Raw genomic sequence first — 19,010 nt, 5'->3', positions numbered from 1 at the left:
TATACTGCTTGACTCTTCGGTGAAGGTATGTTCTCGAAACTTCAATAAAAGCCCGTACCGAGCTACTGAGCGTCTCTCCTGCAGAGTCTTCCACTGGAGTTTATCTATCATCTCCGTAACGCTTTCGCGATTACTAAATGATCCTGTAACGAAGCGCGCTGCTCTCCGTTGGATCTTCTCTCTCTCTTCTATCAACCCTATCTGGTACGGATCCCACACTGCTGAGCAATATTCAAGCAGTGGGCGAACAAGCGTACTGTAACCTACTTCCTTTGTTTTCGGATTGCATTTCCTTAGGATTCTTCCAATGAATCTCAGTCTGGCATCTGCTTTACCGACGATCAACATTATATGATCATTCCATTTTAAATCACTCCTAATGCGTACTCCCAGATAATTTATGGTATTAACTGCTTCCAGTTGCTGACCTGCTATTTTGTAGCTAAATGATAAAGGATCTATCTTTCTGTATATTCGCAGCACATTACACTTGTCTACATTGAGATTCAATTGCCATTCCTTGCACCATGCGTCAATTCGCTGCAGATCCTCCTGCATTTCAGTACAATTTTCCATTGTTACAACCTCTCGGTACACCACAGCATCATCTGCAAAAAGCCTCAGTGAACTTCCGATGTCATCCACCAGGTCATTTATGTATATTGTGAAAAGCAACGGTCCTATGACACTCGCCTGCGGCACACCTGAAATCACTCTCACTTCGGAAGACTTCTCTCCATTGAGAATAACATGCTGCGTCCTGTTATCTAGGAACTCCTCAATCCAATCACACAATTGGTCTGATAGTCCATATGCTCTTACTTTGACATAAAGTCTGTGTGAGTGCAGGCAACGATAATTTTTTCGGGTGCTGTGCAGATATAAAAGATAACTGCACTGTTTGTGTAAAATGTGTATATATTGCATTGTAAAGTTACTGTGGCTTATGTTGTGGTATGACTAGAGAGGATGACTGTGTGTCCTATCATGAGGGACGTATAGATTCAGCACATTGATAACCACGAGGTTATGAGAGAGATTTTTTTATGTGGATAATTATGTGTGCTATAGATACTGAGATTATTTCTAGAAGCATAGCCGTCAAGAGGAGTCATTTCTTGTACATCGATCGGTGTCAAACTGTAGCAGCAATCGTAATATTTAATTGTAGTTACACTGGTAAAAATGCGCCTGGCTTCCAATATTCTTGTGAGTCTTGTAAGTATTTGATGTTCTGTAAACAACTTTGCGGGTTTAACTGTCAATGCAATTTAGTGATCTGTGCAAAATTAATTTACCGCTGAAAGTCCCATCTGCAGAAAGAAAGAAGAGGTGGATGGTGCTTCGATACCAATGGCATCAGTAATTCGGCGGGTAAATTCGATAACAGCCAATCATAATGCTCGATTCATTCACATCCTTTGTGCTGGCATATAGGAGCCTCTACATAGCGGTGGGAACGTTTGTGTGTGTTGAAGCAGAAAGGATAACATGTGATGGACTGGGGTATCACGTTAGGACCGCTGGGAAGAGTGCATTAGATGTTATTCTGCGCTATTTTCGTAAACAGGTTCTGTTAGGGCAAGAATTTCCCTGCATACAAGCTGAGACAACACGAAAACTCCTACAAAAGCGCACGTTAAGTATTTCTGGGACTCTATGCAATTTACTAGAGTTCGACTTGGTTATTATTTTAGATAGCAATGTGGCTTCGGAATAACATTGTGAACATCGCTAAATGCACTTGCGATGGTAAGTAGCTACGCGTGATGATGCATCAGCCACATGTCACGCATAGTCCGTTAGAACTTCTAAGTAGAAAGCAGCCTGTAGTATTCTGGATCGGATTTCTGCAGCGTTTTCGCCAGACCGCAGATAGAGGGAGGGTAGTGACGAACCCACGCACGTGTCCCAGTTTGGAGCATCTTTGTCCTGTAAATAAGTTTTTGCTCCTGTTTGATCGCATCATCAACGGTGCCTAGGGAATTACGTATCCCGAGAGGAATTTCTCAGGTACCAAGTATAAAAGTATGTCGCCACCTCATGTGTACGGGCATCTGTGTGTGGTTTGACAGCTGACAACCACATCACTTCGAGGGGCTGTGGTATCCTCCTGTGCTGGCTAGTGGACAGAGGGTGGTGTCTGCGTACGTTGCTTGTGTGTCTGTTGCATTATTTTGCGAGCAGGTCTGTAGGCTGCGCTATGCGTTATTTGGGCAGTTTACGAGTTGATTTTGTGTCTGCACATCTGTGTGCTGCATTACTTAGGAAGAGTCTGAATGTCTGTATTGAAATTATTTCGAAAAATTAGGAGTTGTTTACGGATCTGGAGACTGTGTATCATGACCCCAAGCACATCAGGGCGAGTGCTTTGTGTCAGGGTGAGAAATATACTCCATCCATCAGTGAAATGTTCCAAAATTAATAGAGTGCACTCCTTCCTTACTCTCCCCAGCAGCCCAGTGCAGCCTGAGTCATTTTCGCGCCATTTTCCCCTACAGACCACCATCTGAGATTAAGTCACAGGAGGGATGACAGTACCCTCTGGTGGCAGTAATGTGTAGTAGGTCGGTTGGAGTCTAGATCTCGTTGCGGAGACATCGCTTGCAAAATAAAAACTTATTCCATCTTAGGCAGAGTCGTTTTCCCACCATTTTGGATGATGTCATGCGCTGTGCACTTTAGTACATGTTAGTGCACGTTAGGGTACGTTAGCCCGACAACGTGGGTTGGTAAGGTGACGTTATGGTTGGTTGAGGATTGTGGTGTAGACTTTAACTATTTCCTTTCAAGTCCAGGTGAGCGTGGCACTCGCGAAAATTCATTCCAACTCCAGGTGGGCGTGTTAGTCGCGAAAATCTGACAAAATTCAAACTTCCCGCCATTTTCTGGGGGAGGGGAGGGAAGGGAAGTGGTTAGGTTAGTAGAGATAACGGTGGTGTGATGCATTATCCTGTTGGAATTTGAACTTCCCATCTGGAAGGGGGCATGGCACTTTCTTGCCAAAATTCAAACTTCCCGCTAGAGGGATGTGGTAGTGGGTGTGGCACTTGCGTCATCAGTGACGTCACGGACATCATCCGGGGTGACCTACTTTGGGGCGAAGTCCTTGTCTGGTGTGACCTACGTTGGGGCGACGTCCTGGTCTGGGGTGACCTACTTTGGGTCGAAGCCGGCCTTGTCCTAGTAGTCCTAAAGACTGGAAAATTCCTCAAGTCACACCAATACCCAAAAAGGGAAGTAGAAGCAATCTGTTGAATTACAGGCCCATATCACTAACGTCAATTTGCAGTAGGGTTTTGGAAGTTATACTGTATTCGAACATTATGGACTATGTCGAAGAAAACAATTTATTAACACGTAGTCAGTATGGATTCAGAAAATATTATTCTTGCGAAACACAACTAGCTCTTTATACTCATGATGTAGTGAGTGCTATCGACGGGGGATGTCAAATTGATTCCATATTTTTAGATTTCCAGAAGGCTTTCGACAGCGTTCCTCACAAGTGTCTTCTAACGAAATTGCGTACCTATGGAATATCGCCTCAGTTGTGCGACTGCATTCGTGATTTCCTATCAGAAAGGTCACAGTTCGTAGTAATTAACGGAAAGTCATCGTGTAAAACACAAATAATATCTGGCGTTCCCCAAGGAAGTGTTATAGGCCCTCTAATGTTCTTGATCTATATTAACGACATTGGAGACAATCTCAGTAGCCGTCTTAGATTGTTTGCAGATGATGCTGTCATTTCCCCTCTTGTAAAGTCATCAGATGACCAAAGCGAAATGTAAAAAGATTTAGATATCTGTATGGTGGGAAAAGTGGCAATTAAGCCTGAATAAAGAAAAGTGCGAAGTTATTCACGTGAGTACTAAAAGAAATCCGCTAAATTTCGATTACGCGATAAGTCACACAAATCTGAAGGCTGTAAATTCAACTAAATACTTACGGATTACAATTACAAATACCCTAAATTGGAACGATCACATAGATAATGTTGTGGGTAGAGCCAACCAAAGACTGCGATTCATTGGCAGAACACTTAGAAGGTGCAACAGGTCTACTAAAGAGACTGCTTACACCACGCTTGTCCGCCCTATTCTGGAGTATTGATGTGTGGTGTAGGATCCGCATCAGATAGGACTGACGGATGACATCGAAAAAGTACAAAGAAGGGCAGCTTGTTTTATACTATCGCGGAGTAGGGAAGATAGTTCCACAGACATGGTACGTGAACTGGAGTGGCAATCATTAAAACAAAGGCGTTTTTCATTGCGACGGGATCTTCTCATGAAATTTCAGTCAGCAGTTTTCCCCTCCGATTGCGAAAACAATCTGTTGGCACCCACCTACAATGGGAGAAATGGTTATCACGATAAAGAAAGAGAAATCAGGGCACGCTTAGAAAAATTTACGTGCTCGTTTTTCCCGCACGCCATTCGAGAGTGGAACGGTAGAGAGACAGCTTGAAAGTGGTTCATTGAACCCTCTGCCAGGCACTTTGTCGTGAATAGCAAAGTAATCACTTAGATGTAGATCCTACAAATAAAATCGAGAGGAAGATGATAACACTTCTCACTGAGTCTGAATTGTCATACAAAATCGTTAAGGGTCTTAAAACAGAAGCAGCAGTGCTACCACAACTACATCACCTTGCTCAGGTACGCAAGGAAAGAATTCCTCTAAAACCCATATTTAGTAATATTGGTGCAGCTGCATACAAGCTGGCAAAATACTGAAACACAGTCTCAGCAAATATGTGGTGAAGTGTGAACATCACATTCGCATCTCTGCCAACTTTGTACATCGCATCAGTCAACTGCGGCTCCAGGATATAGTTTCAGTGTAGTCTCCTTCTTTCCAAAAGCCCCATTTGATGATACCAGTATCATGGAGGAAACACCAAGTTTCTGGGACAGTACAATTAAGGTTAGGTTAGGTTAGTGTTGTTTAACGTCCCGTCGACAACGAGGTCATTAGAGACGGAGCGCAAGCTCGGGTTAGGGAAGGATGGGGAAGGAAATCGGCCGTGCCCTTTCAAAGGAACCATCCCGGCATTTGCCTGAAACGATTTAGGGAAATCACGGAAAACCTAAATCAGGATGGCTGGAGACGGGATTGAACCGTCGTCCTCCCGAATGCGAGTCCAGTGTGCTAACCACTGCGCCACCTCGCTCGGTGGTACAATTAAGGATTCAATCAAAATAAAGATTCGGAAAACATAATAAAAATGGATGTAAGTCTCAATTTAAATGACGATCGGTGTAAGGCACTAAATTTATTAAAACCTTGCCACCATTACATCCATCAGAGATGGAAAATACAGGGAATTTGCATTTTGTGGCGTATCAGTGTGTGTTCTGTAAAACAAAAGAGCATTAAATGCTGCAGTGGACATCATGACTCGAACTTGTGGCATGAGACCAGCAATAGCTCACAGTCTGGTTGGAGTCCCGGCAGCAAGTAGGCCTACACGTAATAGCAAAATATGCAGCACCTGAAGATGACGTACGAGTTGGTTGTCAAAATATTGTGTAGAATATGGAAACAGTAACTCAAGTGAACACGGGGAAGCTCACTATTAATTATCACTTCTCACTCTTTGTATGACTTTCATAATGTCTTCAGATTTGTCTGACATGAATGTCTATCGTTGGATTAAACACTGTCTTTGGGAGTGAGTCTAATGTATCTTTATTTGGTTTTTTATTAGCAGGTGCAATGTTTGCTACCACTATACTGAAGTACATATTGAAACTAACTGCCACTGCTTTCGCCGGCGGGGGTGGCCGAGCGGTTCTAGGCGCTACAGTCTGGGACCGCGCGACCGCTACGGTCGCAGGTTCGAATCCTGCCTCGGGCATGGGTGTGTGTGATGTCCTTAGGTTAGTTAGGTTTAAGTAGTTCTAAGTTCTAGGGGACTGATGACCTCAGAAGTTAAGTCCCATAGTGCTCAGAGCCATTTGAACTATTTTTGCCACTGCTTTCAATGTGTCATCATTTCTGCCTAAGGTATTTCTGGGAATTCAATTTCATTTGCATCATTGTTTTTATTTGTTTGTTGTTTAATAATGTTTCGTATTGATTTATTTTATTTTTGTAGTATTTTATTCTGTGGCCCACTGTTTAATGAAGAGAAACTAGAGATCTGCAATAGTTGCAGTAATGGAATTTTAATCTTGACTTCAGTCTTGACTCCCCCTTTCATACAGATATAACAGCATTTCAGTTATATGCTGGATGGATTATAATCATAATATCAAATCTCAAAGAACCCATTCTATACAATAGTCAGTGTAGGGAATCTTTCAGAGAGTAGCACGTGCTTACCTGAGGACAGTCTTTGATGTAGTGACCCTTGCTGAAGCACAAATGGCACATGTAGGCAGGTGGTGGCCGCTTCCCTGGCTTCCGCTCTGAGGGCACACCAATGTGCATATCTCTGAACTGCTCCACCAGGTCAACTGCAACACACCATGGACACTCACTTAAACTTTGCTGTTGCTAAGGTATCCACAACAGAAAAATTCTGGAGAGTAACATGAAGTCTGCCTGTGCATGCATTTCCAAATGCTGCATCTAAAAACAACTACCTCATTGTCTGAAGCTGAACTATACTGAAAATGAACAAATATAAACATAGGAATTCCATCTTACCTGTAAATGATATTACATATAGCTCAATGTGTGTTTATGGGTTAAGTCAGATAATCGCCTCGATCAGTTTTTCAATTCAGTAGCACATAATCTGCCACAAATACACTGAAGAGACAAAGAAACTGCTACACCTGCCTAATATTGGGTAGTCCTCCCCCCCCCCCCCCAAAAAAAAAAGGCAGAAGTGCCGCAACACGAAGTGCCATGGACTCAACTAATGTCTGAAGTAGTGCTGGAAGGAATTGAGACCATGACTCTTGCAGGGTTGTCCATAAACGAGGCAGTGGAGATCTCTTCTGAACAGCATGTGGCAAAGTAGATCTACATCTACGGCAATCCACCATACGGTGCTTGGCGGAGGGTACCTCGTACCACAACTAGCATCTTCTCTCCCTGTTCCACTCCCAAACAGAACGAGGGAAAAATGACTGCCTATATGCCTCTGTACGAGCCCTAATTTCTCTTATCTTTGTGGTTTTTTCGCGAAATGTAAGTTGGCGGCAGTAAAATTGCACTGCAGTCAGCCTCAAATGCTGGTTCTCTAAATTTCCTCAGTAGCGATTCACGAAAAGAACGCCTCCTTTCCTCCAGAGACTCCCACCCGAGTTCCTGAAGCATTTCTCGCGTGATGATCAAACCTACCAGTAACAAATCTAGCATCCCGCCTCTGAATTGCTTCTATGTCCTCCTTCAATCCGACCTGATAGGGATCCCAAACGCTCGAGCAGTACTCAAGAATAGGTCGTACTAGTGTTTTATAAGCGGTCTCCTTTACAGATGAACCACATCTTCCCAAAATTCTACCAATGAACCGAAGACGACTATCCGCCTTCCTCACAACTGCCATTACATGCTTGTCCCACTTCATATCGCTCTGCAATGTTACGCCCAAATATTTAATCGACGTGACTGTGTCAAATGCTACACTGCTAACGGAGTATTCAAATATTACGGGATTCTTTTTCCTATTCATCTGCATTAATTTACATTTATCTATATTTAGAGTTAGCTGCCATTCTTTACACCAACCACAAATCTTGTCCAAGTCATCTTGAATCCTCCTACAGTCACTCAACGACGACACCTTCCCGTACACCACAGCAGGTCGTGCGGTAGCGTTCTCGCTTCCCACGCCCGGGTTCCCGGGTTCGATTCCCGGCGGGGTCAGGGATTTTCTCTGCCTCGTGATGGCTGGGTGTTGTGTGCTGTCCTTAGGTTAGTTAGGTTTAAGTAGTTCTAAGTTCTAGGGGACTTATGACCACAGCAGTTGAGTCCCATAGTGCTCAGAGCCATTTGAACCATTTTGAACACCACAGCATCATCAGCAAACAGCCGCACATTGCAGCCCACCCTATCCAAAAGATCATTTATGTAGATAGAAAACAATAGCGGACCTACGACACTTCCCTGAGGCACTCCAGATGATACCCTCACCTCCGATGAACACTCACCATCGAGGACAACGTACTGGGTTCTATTACTTAAGAAGTATCCCAGATATGCTCAACAATGTTCATGTCTGGGGAGTTTAGTGGCCACCAGAAGTGTTTAAACTCAGAAGAATGTTCCTGGAGCCATTCAGTAGCAATTCTGGACGTGTGGGGTGTCGCATTGTGCTGCTGGAATTGCCCAAGTTCGACGGAATGCACAATGGACATGAATGGATGAAGGTGATCAGAAGGACACTTACGCATGTGTCACCTGTTATAGTCGTAACTAGACGTATCAGGGGTCCAATATCACTCCAACTGCACATTCCCCACACTATTACAGAGCCTCCACCAGCTTGAACAGTCCCCTGCTGACAGGCAGGTTCCATGGATTCATGAGGTTGTCTCCATATCCATAAACGTCCATCCACTCCGTACAATTTGAAACAAGACTCGTCCGACCAGGCAATATGTTTACAGTCAATGTCGGTGTTGATGGGCCCATGCGAGCAAAGCCGTCGGCTGCACCGTGGCCCGCAGGGGCGCGCACACTCCAACCGCGTAAAGTTCGACACACCGTGGCCGACTCTCGCCTAGATGTTCAAAAATGTTAGGCTTCCGGAACTCACAAAGAGATAATAATTTATAGGCGTGCCTTGTGCATCTCATTACAAAAATGATTTCTGGATACACTTGTACTTCGATATAACAATCTGAGATTTTATTTCTGCGATATGCATATAAAATATGGGACAGTTTTTAAAACCCCGATATTTTGACGCAGAATAAATAGACATCACATGTCAGTTTATTTTGCAGAACTTTCTTTTTCTTACAATAAATATAAATAATGTTCCTGCTAGGAACTTACAGGACAAGCTCCACAATATCTGCATTGTAGCATTACTCGTACATTATTTCTTACGCTTATCAAAGTATTGCACTGAATAGAAGTCAGCTATTCCTGTCCTCAGCTCAGTCGCTGGCACATTGATTATTACAACTGTGAAGCGTATGGGCGGCCGGAGTGGCCGTGCGGTTCTAGGCGCTACAGTCTGGAACCGAGCGACCGTTACGGTCGCAGGTTCGAATCCTGCCTCGGGCATGGATGTGTGTGATGTCGTTAGGTTAGTTAGGTTTAAGTAGTTATAAGTTCTAGGCGACTGATGACCTCAGAAATTAAGTCGCATAGTGCTCAGAGCCATCTGAACCATTCTTGTGAAGCGTATGACTTCTGATTCATCCTGCACAAATCAAACTCTACTTTGTTAATAACAGCTTCCTTCATTATTGTAAAGCTGCGATATTTTGCCGATGTCAGCTATGCTGCAACATCCAGTAAGGCTGTCAACTGTTCACATTTCTTATTTATGTTTTTGGTCTTGTGTATGCGTATGCTGAAGTACACGGAACATACACCAACATAGCTTCAGTTTCCTTTTTTGTGCTCTTTAATTTTCAATATAATAATTATTTTCATGGGACATTGAAGCGTGTTTTAAAATTTTAGTTTTGTCCACTGATCAGTATGAATTTTAATGCTTTTCTAAAACTAAACTCCGTCCGCACAGGTCACGGAAGGCCCAACGGTACCGATCGACTGCTGTGTCGTCCTCAGCCTATAGGTGTCACTGGATATAGAGGGGCATGTGGTCAGCACACCACTCTCCCTTCCGTTGTCAGTTTTCGTCACCAGCGCCGCTACTTCTCAGTCAAGCAGCTCCTCAGTTGGCCTCACGAGGGCTGAGTGCACCCCACTCGCCAACAGTGCTCGCCAGACTCGGACGGTGACCCATCCAACTGCTAGTCGAGCCAGACAGTGCTTAACTTCGGTGATCTAACGGGAACCAGTGTTGGTTGGTTGGTTGGTCTGGAAGAGGGGACCAAACAGCAAGGTCATGGGTCCCGTCGGATTAGGGAAGGATGGGAGTAGGAAGTCGGCGGTGTCCTTTCAAAGGAACCATCCCGGCATTTGCCTGATGCGATTTAGGGAAATCACAGAAAATCTAAATCAGGATGGCCGGATGCGGGTCTGAAACGTCGCCCTCCGGAATACGAGTACAGTGTGCTAACCACTGCACCACCTCACTCGGTGAATTGGTGTAACCACTGTGGCAATTCCGTTGGCAATGCTTTTCCGTGGTCAGGAAAAAAGCGACAAAAGAAGCCAAATGACTGTGAAAAAAGCCATAGTTCGGGACTGCAGCTGAGTCACTTATTTGCCAACTAAATGGCATTAAAAATAACACAGAATTTACTCTAAAAAAAAGGTGATTCGGCGATACTGGAACATGGAGTCACTTCGAAAGACGACCTGGTGGCAGTCCTGCGTCCAGAGTTATCGTTGGGGGCATCACGTCAACGTAAATTCCTCTGGTGACGTGTCAATGGCCACCGTCCTGACAGCCCCTGCTCCTCCAGATGTTGCCGCACTGTTCGTGTAGGTACTTGTCTAGCTGCAAACAAGCCCATTTCCAAACTCAAGCGCCATAACGATCATGTACGACCGAGAGAATGATATATCTTCAGTTCCGTGGGTCCGTTGAGATAAAGTGGTGACTCCGGGGGGGGGGGGGGGGGGAGGGGGAGAGGGCGAGGGCGAGGGAAAGATTCATATTGAATCATGACCCCCCCACCCACCCACCCACCCACCCCCGCCCGTGCATAAGAACATTTTACTATAAATGTATGTACGTTTACTTATGACGCTTTGCAAGTTTCTGAGCTAACTTCCGGAGAAAAAGCAGCGTCAATATTAAGAGTCGCAAAACGCAAGAAATTCTAGGAAATTACAAATTTTGTTTGTTCGGTCATTGGCAGATGATGGGCTTGCGTCCTGACCTCCTGCAGAGAACATACCAGCCAGCTATAGGAGTAATTCAAAGACTGGCCGTATTTGCTGCTGACAACAAACGCAACACGGTTCGCGATTCGACAGATGCAACTGGCAAACCACAAGAAGTTGAGTAAAGCAAGACAGAAAAGAAAATACTCTTCACCAAGAAAAAAGTAATAGCAGCTTTCGAGAGCGCAGGCAGAAAGGACAGAAAGAAACAACACTGCCCCAATTTATACGCTCACATAGTGATGAACTGCGCCCAGAATCGTGGATACTTACTGAGTGAAATATTGTTGATGTTCAATGCAGACATCGATTCTACATGGTGTTAATTTTGAAAATGTCAAACTTGTTAGAGTTTCCTTCTGTTATAGTTCTTAAATCAATTGCACGGCACATGCATTTCTCTAATTTTCAGACAAATGACTTTCAAATTATTTGCGTCTCTGGCCTTTAAGTTCTTGAAAGTTACGCTACAGTGTTGATCTAAGTGCTGATATAAACACACTACGTTATTGTTGTTATTAAGATCTTAGGCATTTGTGGCATTTTACAACAAAGGCTATTTGTATTCGTTGAGAGTAATGGGCTGTAACAAAGTGTGATCTCTTGCCGCCCCCCACCCCTCTCCCTCCAGAGCCGAACACTGATCGAGGTACTGCAAAGCACTGACTACGGCCCTACTGAACACATCGATTCCTCATTCACATGTCAGTTGTGCGATACCTAATGCGAGCAGCGACATCCCAAAACGATAAGCTGCTGTCTCGACAGGCCACCACTCTGCCATTACCAGATTCTAACTCGTGCTGGTAGACATTTCTTCATCTTACACTAGGAGTAACAGTATCCTCTCACAAAAATCCGACATTCGTGTGCAATTTCTGAAAAAGAAACCATTCACAATATTTCCTTTAGATGGTGTCACTCCTGCGCATCGTGTGGCGCAGTTAGAAGAAGCCCGCTTCCCCCCTGAATGCGAATGCAATATTTCAACTTCTGAAGTAGAGTAATCAGCTGCAACAATGGACAGTTTTATGCAATAATCGTTTGTTTGCATTCTTCCGATACCATTTCATTTGTTTCATCAGTAAAGTTAGATGGTTCTCTTTGCGGTCCGTAAACTGAGTTTCTCTATAGCAGAAAGAATTAAAATTGTGGAAGCATATATGAAAACAGGTTCCATTAAGGAAACTCACTAAATTTTCGGGGCCAAGTATCCGGATAGAGCAAAGAGAGCAATACAGAATATGTACAAAAACTCTCGCACCTACTAGTCTCTGTAAAATGTGAAACGGCAAAGAATTCCTTCTGTGTGCACACCGGAAGTTGTTGCAGACATTCGCCGAAGAATTGTTGAGAGCCCAAAGAAGTTACACGCAGAAAGACCCAACAGGCGCATGTAAGTAGGAGGAGATGCCAGCGAATATTGAAAAGTCTTACAGCGGTGGAAATATTTATTGCATCACCTCTTACAATTAACAATTTTTGTTACAATCATTGAATAACTGAGGTAAGTTGGCCTGATTTCTCTTGATTTCTATCAGAAATGAACATACACAATAATTTCTGTCAATTTGTTTTTATTCTTGATTTTAGTTTCTATAAAAATGTTTGTTTTTTATGATTTAACACTTCCTTGCAAAATGAATGTAAGTGGATATGTGAGCTATTCTGTTTGCTATTCTGATATAAGAATACTAATGTTGAAAGAAGCACTGCATATTAATATAGTAACATAACACTGATGGATTTTAGTGTTTGTATTGCCTCATATGAACACACTGTTGTATTTAATACTTCGTTGCTACACCGTGCGCCTTAATCACCGCTTGGCATCGTGAAGGCATTGAAAGAATTATCTTTTTAATGTACTCCTCACACAGTTCATGAAACCACACACGCACAAGGGTCTCCAACAGCTCTCGTTTGTTCTGTGGCTTCTTTTTGGTGATAGCATATACCATAACCTTCCAACAGTTCTCAATAGGATTGAGATCAGGGCTGTTTCCAGGCCACTCTAATGCTCGAACCCCATTTTCTCGAAGGAAAGATTTTACCCGAAATGTAGAAGTACGTGATACTTAACCAAGAAAGTAATCTGCTTCGTGTTTGGTACACTTTCAAAGCTCTATGGAAACATCTCCAAACTGGTCTCTAATGGTTGGCAGAAGCTTCCTTTCAAGGATGCTTATGTAGCCATCTGCGTTGACAGTGCCATTGATGAAGCCCAGACGACCTACTACGTGACTGGAAATGCACCCCCAGACCATCTGTCCTAGTGGGTGTTTGACTGTATGAGGTGCATTCAAGTTCTAATGCCTCCGATTTTTTTCTCCGGACTGGAAAGAGATAGAAACATGCGCATTGTTTTAAAATGAGGCCACTTTCATTGTCAATACGTCCCAGAGTTGCAGCACCGTATGGCAGATGGAATTTTACCGCCAGTGGCGAGAATGAGAACTGTTTTAAATACTTAAAATGGCGACGTTTTCCTTACTTGAACAGCGTGCAATCATTCGTATTCTGAATTTGCGTGGTGTGAAACCAATTGAAATTCATCGACAGTTGAAGGAGACATGTGGTGATGGAGTTATGGATGTGTCGAAAGTGCGTTCGTGGGTGCGACAGTTTAATGAAGGCAGAACATCGTGTGACAACAAACCGAAACAACCTCGGGCTCGCACAAGCCGGTCTGACGACATGATCGAGAAAGTGAAGAGAATTGTTTTGGGGGATCGCCGAATGACTGTTGAACGGATCTCCTCCAGAGTTGGCATTTCTGTGGGTTCTGTGCACACAATCCTGCATGACGACCTGAAAATGCGAAAAGTGTCATCCAGGTGGGCATGTTGCCAAGCAATGTTGAAGCGCAACGACAGCATGAATGGGACTTTCTTTTCGTCAGTTGTGACAATGGATGAGACGTGGATTCCATTTTTCAATCCAAAAAACAAAGCACCAGTCAGCTCAATAGAAGCACACAGATTCACCGCCACCAAAAAAATTTCGGGTAACCGCCAGTGCTGAAAAAATGATGGTGTCCATGTTCTGGGACAGCGAGGGCGTAATCCTTATCCATTGCGTTCCAAAGGGCACTACGGTAACAGGTGCATCCTACGAAAATGTTTTGAAGAACAAATTCCTTCCTGCACTGCAACAAAAACGTCCGGGAAGGGCTGCGCGTGTGCTGTTTCACCAAGACAACGCACCCGCACATCGAGCTAACGTTACGCAACAGTTTCTTCGTGGTAATAACTTTGAAGTGATTCCTCATGCTCCCTACTCACCTGACCTGGCTCCTAGTGACTTTTGGCTTTTTCCAACAATGAAAGACACTCTCTGTGGCCGCACATTCACCAGCCGTGCTGCTATATCCTCAGCAATTTTCCAGTGGTCAAAACAGACTCCTAAAGAAGCCTTCGCCGCTGCCATGGAATTATGGCGTCAGCGTTGTGAAAAATGTGTACGTCTGCAGGGCGATTACGTCGAGAAGTGACGCCAGTTTCATCGATTTCGGGTGAGTAGTTAATTAGAAAAAAAATCAGAGGCCTTAGAACTTGAATGCACCTCGTATGTGTTATGGATGATGGCAAAAATTCTTCACCTTTTCTTCGACGCAAGAACACTTTTCCATCTGAGTCATGCAGATTAAATTTGGACTCGTCTGAAAAGATTACTTTTTTCCACATCAATGGTGTCCAAGTCGCATGTGCCTTTGCCCATTGTAGTTGCTGTTGTCGCATTATCTTGGTCAATAAAGGCTTCCTTCTAGGACGACGGGCTGAGAGTCCAGCTTCCAGTAGTCTATTTCTTACAGTTATACTGGTTACTGAGACGTCGCACATTTCTTCCCAGTCTCACTTTAGCGCAGTTGATTACAGGTGACAATGGTTGAGCGAAAGCCTTTTCAAAACCCTGTCCTGTTTGGCAGTAGACGCCCTTTTCCGACCTCTTCCTTTTTCACGATCAACATCTCCTTTTTCCCTGTATTTTTTCAGTAACCTCGAAATTGTAGACTGATTAAATCCTGTCTTAGAGGCTATCTCTCTGGTGCTGAGACCAACAGACTAATAAGCAAGTATAGCAGCTTTCTTTTCTGGCGTTAATTCAACTGACATGTCCATCTTCTCACTGCAAAGTCTCAACTCAGAATGGCAGTTAGTGATGGGGAGCTCGTGAATGAGTCGTTCAAATTAACGCTTCAGTCCAGTGAAGTGTGAACTAACCACTCAGTTTCAATGAACTGGTACTTCAAACTCCTCACAGATAGCACACTCCACACTTTTTTCTAGTTCACTCACTCTCTTCCCCTCTCCCTCTCCCTCTCCATCTCCAACTACATCGGCGCTACGTCACTCATCCTCCCTTCACTTCAGTCCTCCCTCTACTGCCTGTCGACGAATCGCGCGGTGTTTGTGGGGAACAATAGGGTTAGGAGGGGTAGTGGCTTTGAGGGGCGAGGGGAAGGCAGCGTCAGCTGCTTCCTACAGTGCTCACATCATTACCCGTGACTATTTGTGCAGTTAAACTTCGCGTCTACGGGTAGCCTACCGTTGGCAGCGCTTGCAGACAAATGAATATTAAAGATACAAACGAAGAGGTTGGCTGTGTGAACACGCATAGCCAACATGAAAATAAAAGGTTTGTAAATAACAATGAAAGTGGGATTCCACCTGAAATCGTACCGATGACTACAGGTGCCAGTTTACGTTTTGAATCTGGAGGGTTATTATTCTCAACAAAAATAAAATCTACAGGAAAACTTCTGAATAATCACTTAACGTAGGTATATAGACTTTGTGACAGTGGTAAACATACTCATTCTATTTTAGATTAAATTTTAAAAGGAACATAAAATTGACTGCATTTCGTTGGTAAACCCTAGTTTTCAGTCCATGAATAGATGGTTCAAACAGCTCTGAGCACTATGCGACTTAACTTCTGAGGTCATCAGTCGCCTATAAGTTAGAACTAATTAAACCTAACTAACCTAAGGACATCACACACATCCATGCCCGAGGCAGGATTCGAACCTGCTCGGCTCCAGACTGTAGCGCCTAGAACCGCACGGTCACTCCGGCCGGCGGTCCATGAATACAACAAATAATGTTTCATTTGGCAGATAATGACTTTTTTGGGTGCTTCATGAGGAAATGTCGAGCAAGATTAAATGTAATACCTTCTTTATATGTGACAGGCTTATCTGTTTATCTTTCCTTTGTCCCCTACAACCATGCTCTATTTAAGTTAACTCAGACGCTGTAAGAGCGTAAAACGTTACGTCCACGTTACTGCATAGTTCGGCCATCTGTTGGTAAAATTATGAAGTATTAAAAAGCTTTATTGTACGAGCGAGGCAAAGCGAGCGAAGCCGCGGCTGAGCGGCGAACTGGGGAACTTCGCCAGGCTTCCGTACTTCATGAATAAGCTACTTCATTTGAACGCTTCACGGCAAAGAGTGAAATGAGTGAAGTAGTTCACGGCAATGAACGAGTTCGACCCATCTCTAATGGCAGTATAAACACTGTTTCCATTGTAAAACCCAATGACAACAACAAAGAGTTGTGTATTGTTGGAAAACATGCTTGAAGAAGTCAGATTATTAAGGCAGGAATATGTCAACAAAGTTTAGAAACATTGGGACTGGTATAACATGAGGCAAATTGCTGCAAAGGACAAAAAGACGAACTAATTCATGGTGATGCAATAAATATTTCCACCACTGTAATTTGAAGCCATATCGCGTGACGATTGTGCAGCGATTACGGGAGGATGGCAGTCAGAAACGTGTAGATTATTGCACGTGTCTTTTGAATAACATCAACGACGGTTTGTTAGACCTTTTCCACTACATCAGGAGTGATGAAGCGTGGTTTCATCTTTCTCGTCGAATGCGAATTCACAGAACACGAGGTATTGGGCAACGGAGAACCCTAAAATTGTGTCAGCAGCCACTCCATGATGAAAAAATCGGCGTTTGTTGCAGTGTAACAGGAACGCGCATCATTGAACCGATATTTTTGACGCTACCCTCAACACGGTCGCATGTATGGAAACTTTTGACACGTTTCATGCTCAGCTCAGTGAATATGAAAGGCAATATTGCTTCGTCCAGTAAGATGGGGTAACATGCCACATGTGTAAGGTATCCCTGGAACGAGTCCATGATGTCTTCATTGCAGAACGACTTAACAGCAAACATTTACGGCCACCACGTTAGCCGGACCTAACAACATGTGATTTTTTTCCTGTGGGGACACTTGAGAGGAAGGTCTATGAAACAAATGCACTTACGAGACAGGGAATGAAAGACAACATCAGCCGTGAAGTTGCCGCCATCGGTATGGAACTTTACGCCGGGTGTATCTGAATATACTTAGACGTGCATAGCTGTGTATTGATATTGCGGGGGTTCGCTTTCAACATCTTCTATAAACGCATTTTTCACTGTAATATTCATTATAAATAAACTGTACGTCCATTTCAGCTCTTCGTTTCTGTAATTTCACTGCATTTCCTTTATACTTACGAGGGCTACTTTTATCTACGCCAGCCTGTACTTGTTGTGGGAGAGGGGCAATAACAAACTTTGATCCCCCGCCCACGCCCCCCCCCCTCCCCGCCACCACCAGAGCCAAACACTGATTGAGATCTTGCATAGCACTGAGAATGGACCTACTGAACCTATCGATTCCTTATTCACATGTTAGCTGTCTACTTTTAACTGCACCAGCCTGTACTTGTTGTATACCGAGCAACGCGAACAGCAATAATACGGACCGGTGAAATGCAGTTTAGATAGGTCACGAGCCCGCCATTGCCAAATTCTGACTCTGTTGGTAGAAATTTCGTCATCTTACATGAGGTGTAACACTATTTTCTCACAAAAAACTGACATTCATATGCAATTTCTGAATGAGAAACGACTGCGCAATATTTCCTTATATACATACATACTTTAGATTGTGACACTACTATATACTTCGCGTGGTTGCGTTGAAATACTGATTATTTTCATATCCAGGGATGCAGTACATGGCCGGCCGTTGTGGCCGAGCGGTTCGAATCCTGCCTCGGGCATGGATATGTGTGATGTCCTAAGGTTAGTTAGGTTTAAGTAGTTCTAAGGTCTAGGGGACTGATGACCTCATATGTTAAGTCCCATAGTGCTCAGAGCCATTTGAACCATTTTTTTGCAGTACATACCACGCCAATGCGTGTTGCAATTCTAACGGCGAGCCGTGTACAATAGTTTTACATCTTACAGCTATATTGGACTCAAATAAAATGGACATCTCAGGCTTCTTTCCATACCCAGAGATTTCTTTAGTGGGTTCTAATGTGCAGCATTGTCATGTCAGACGAAATAATAATAACAACAGAGTAGTGCGCCCATGATGTATGTGCTCTTCGAATAATTGCCAAGTTTACACCGGCGAAGCCGTTGCTGTCATTAACGTAATGAGCAGTGCTGCCGTGTGAATGCGTTTGCCGATGCCGCGAATTGTGTGCACGTGCGCGGCACACAGCCAGCGCGACAGCTGCGGTGGACCCAAAATAGAGCCCTGTGGGACCACAGCACTCCACGCAGCGCCCATGCGAGAGCAGTACGCCGGTCTACTCCTTGCTCTTGACATTAACGTTCTTTAGAAATAACCGACACAGTTCACTACATTCCCTTGCAGTGTAGCATAAAAACAGTAAACACAGTCGGTTCGCAAATACCACAACTATGGGACAGTGTGTAAATTTCGAGAACCTTCTTGAAGTCGCACCAGTCAGCTACAGGATGCGAAGGGTTATCTACGAACAGTGCAGAAACCAGACAGCAGTTGAGTCGAAGGGCATGAATCGGAAGCAGTAGTTGACAAGGGAATAAGATGGGGTTACAGCCTGTCCGAATATATTATTTAGTCTTTTCATGCACTAAGTTACTAAGAAAACCAAGGACATAATTAGAAAGGGAATTAAATTTCAGGTAGAAGAAATTAAAACTTCGAGGTTTGTCTGTAGCATTGCAAATCGATCAGGATTCCGCGGACGTGGCCTACCGGCCAACAATGCCACACTATCATTTC

General features: G+C 43.9%; 1 protein-coding gene across 1 annotated transcript in view; it reads right to left on the bottom strand.

Moving 5' to 3' along the window:
- Positions 1–19,010, bottom strand: part of LOC126162641 (zinc finger CCHC domain-containing protein 24-like) — a 177,104-nt gene that overhangs the window by 16,514 nt on the left and 141,580 nt on the right. Inside the window, exon 3 of the mRNA XM_049919275.1 lies at positions 6,334–6,467. Within this exon, the coding sequence (XP_049775232.1) occupies positions 6,334–6,467 (134 nt within the window). The remainder of the gene's footprint in view (positions 1–6,333; positions 6,468–19,010) is intronic.

This window comes from Schistocerca cancellata, chromosome 2 (assembly GCF_023864275.1).
Source record: "Schistocerca cancellata isolate TAMUIC-IGC-003103 chromosome 2, iqSchCanc2.1, whole genome shotgun sequence".
Taxonomy (NCBI): Eukaryota; Metazoa; Arthropoda; class Insecta; order Orthoptera; family Acrididae; genus Schistocerca; species Schistocerca cancellata.
The sequence above is the reverse complement of the archived record's forward strand: the minus strand, read 5'-3'. Positions and strand labels throughout refer to the sequence as shown.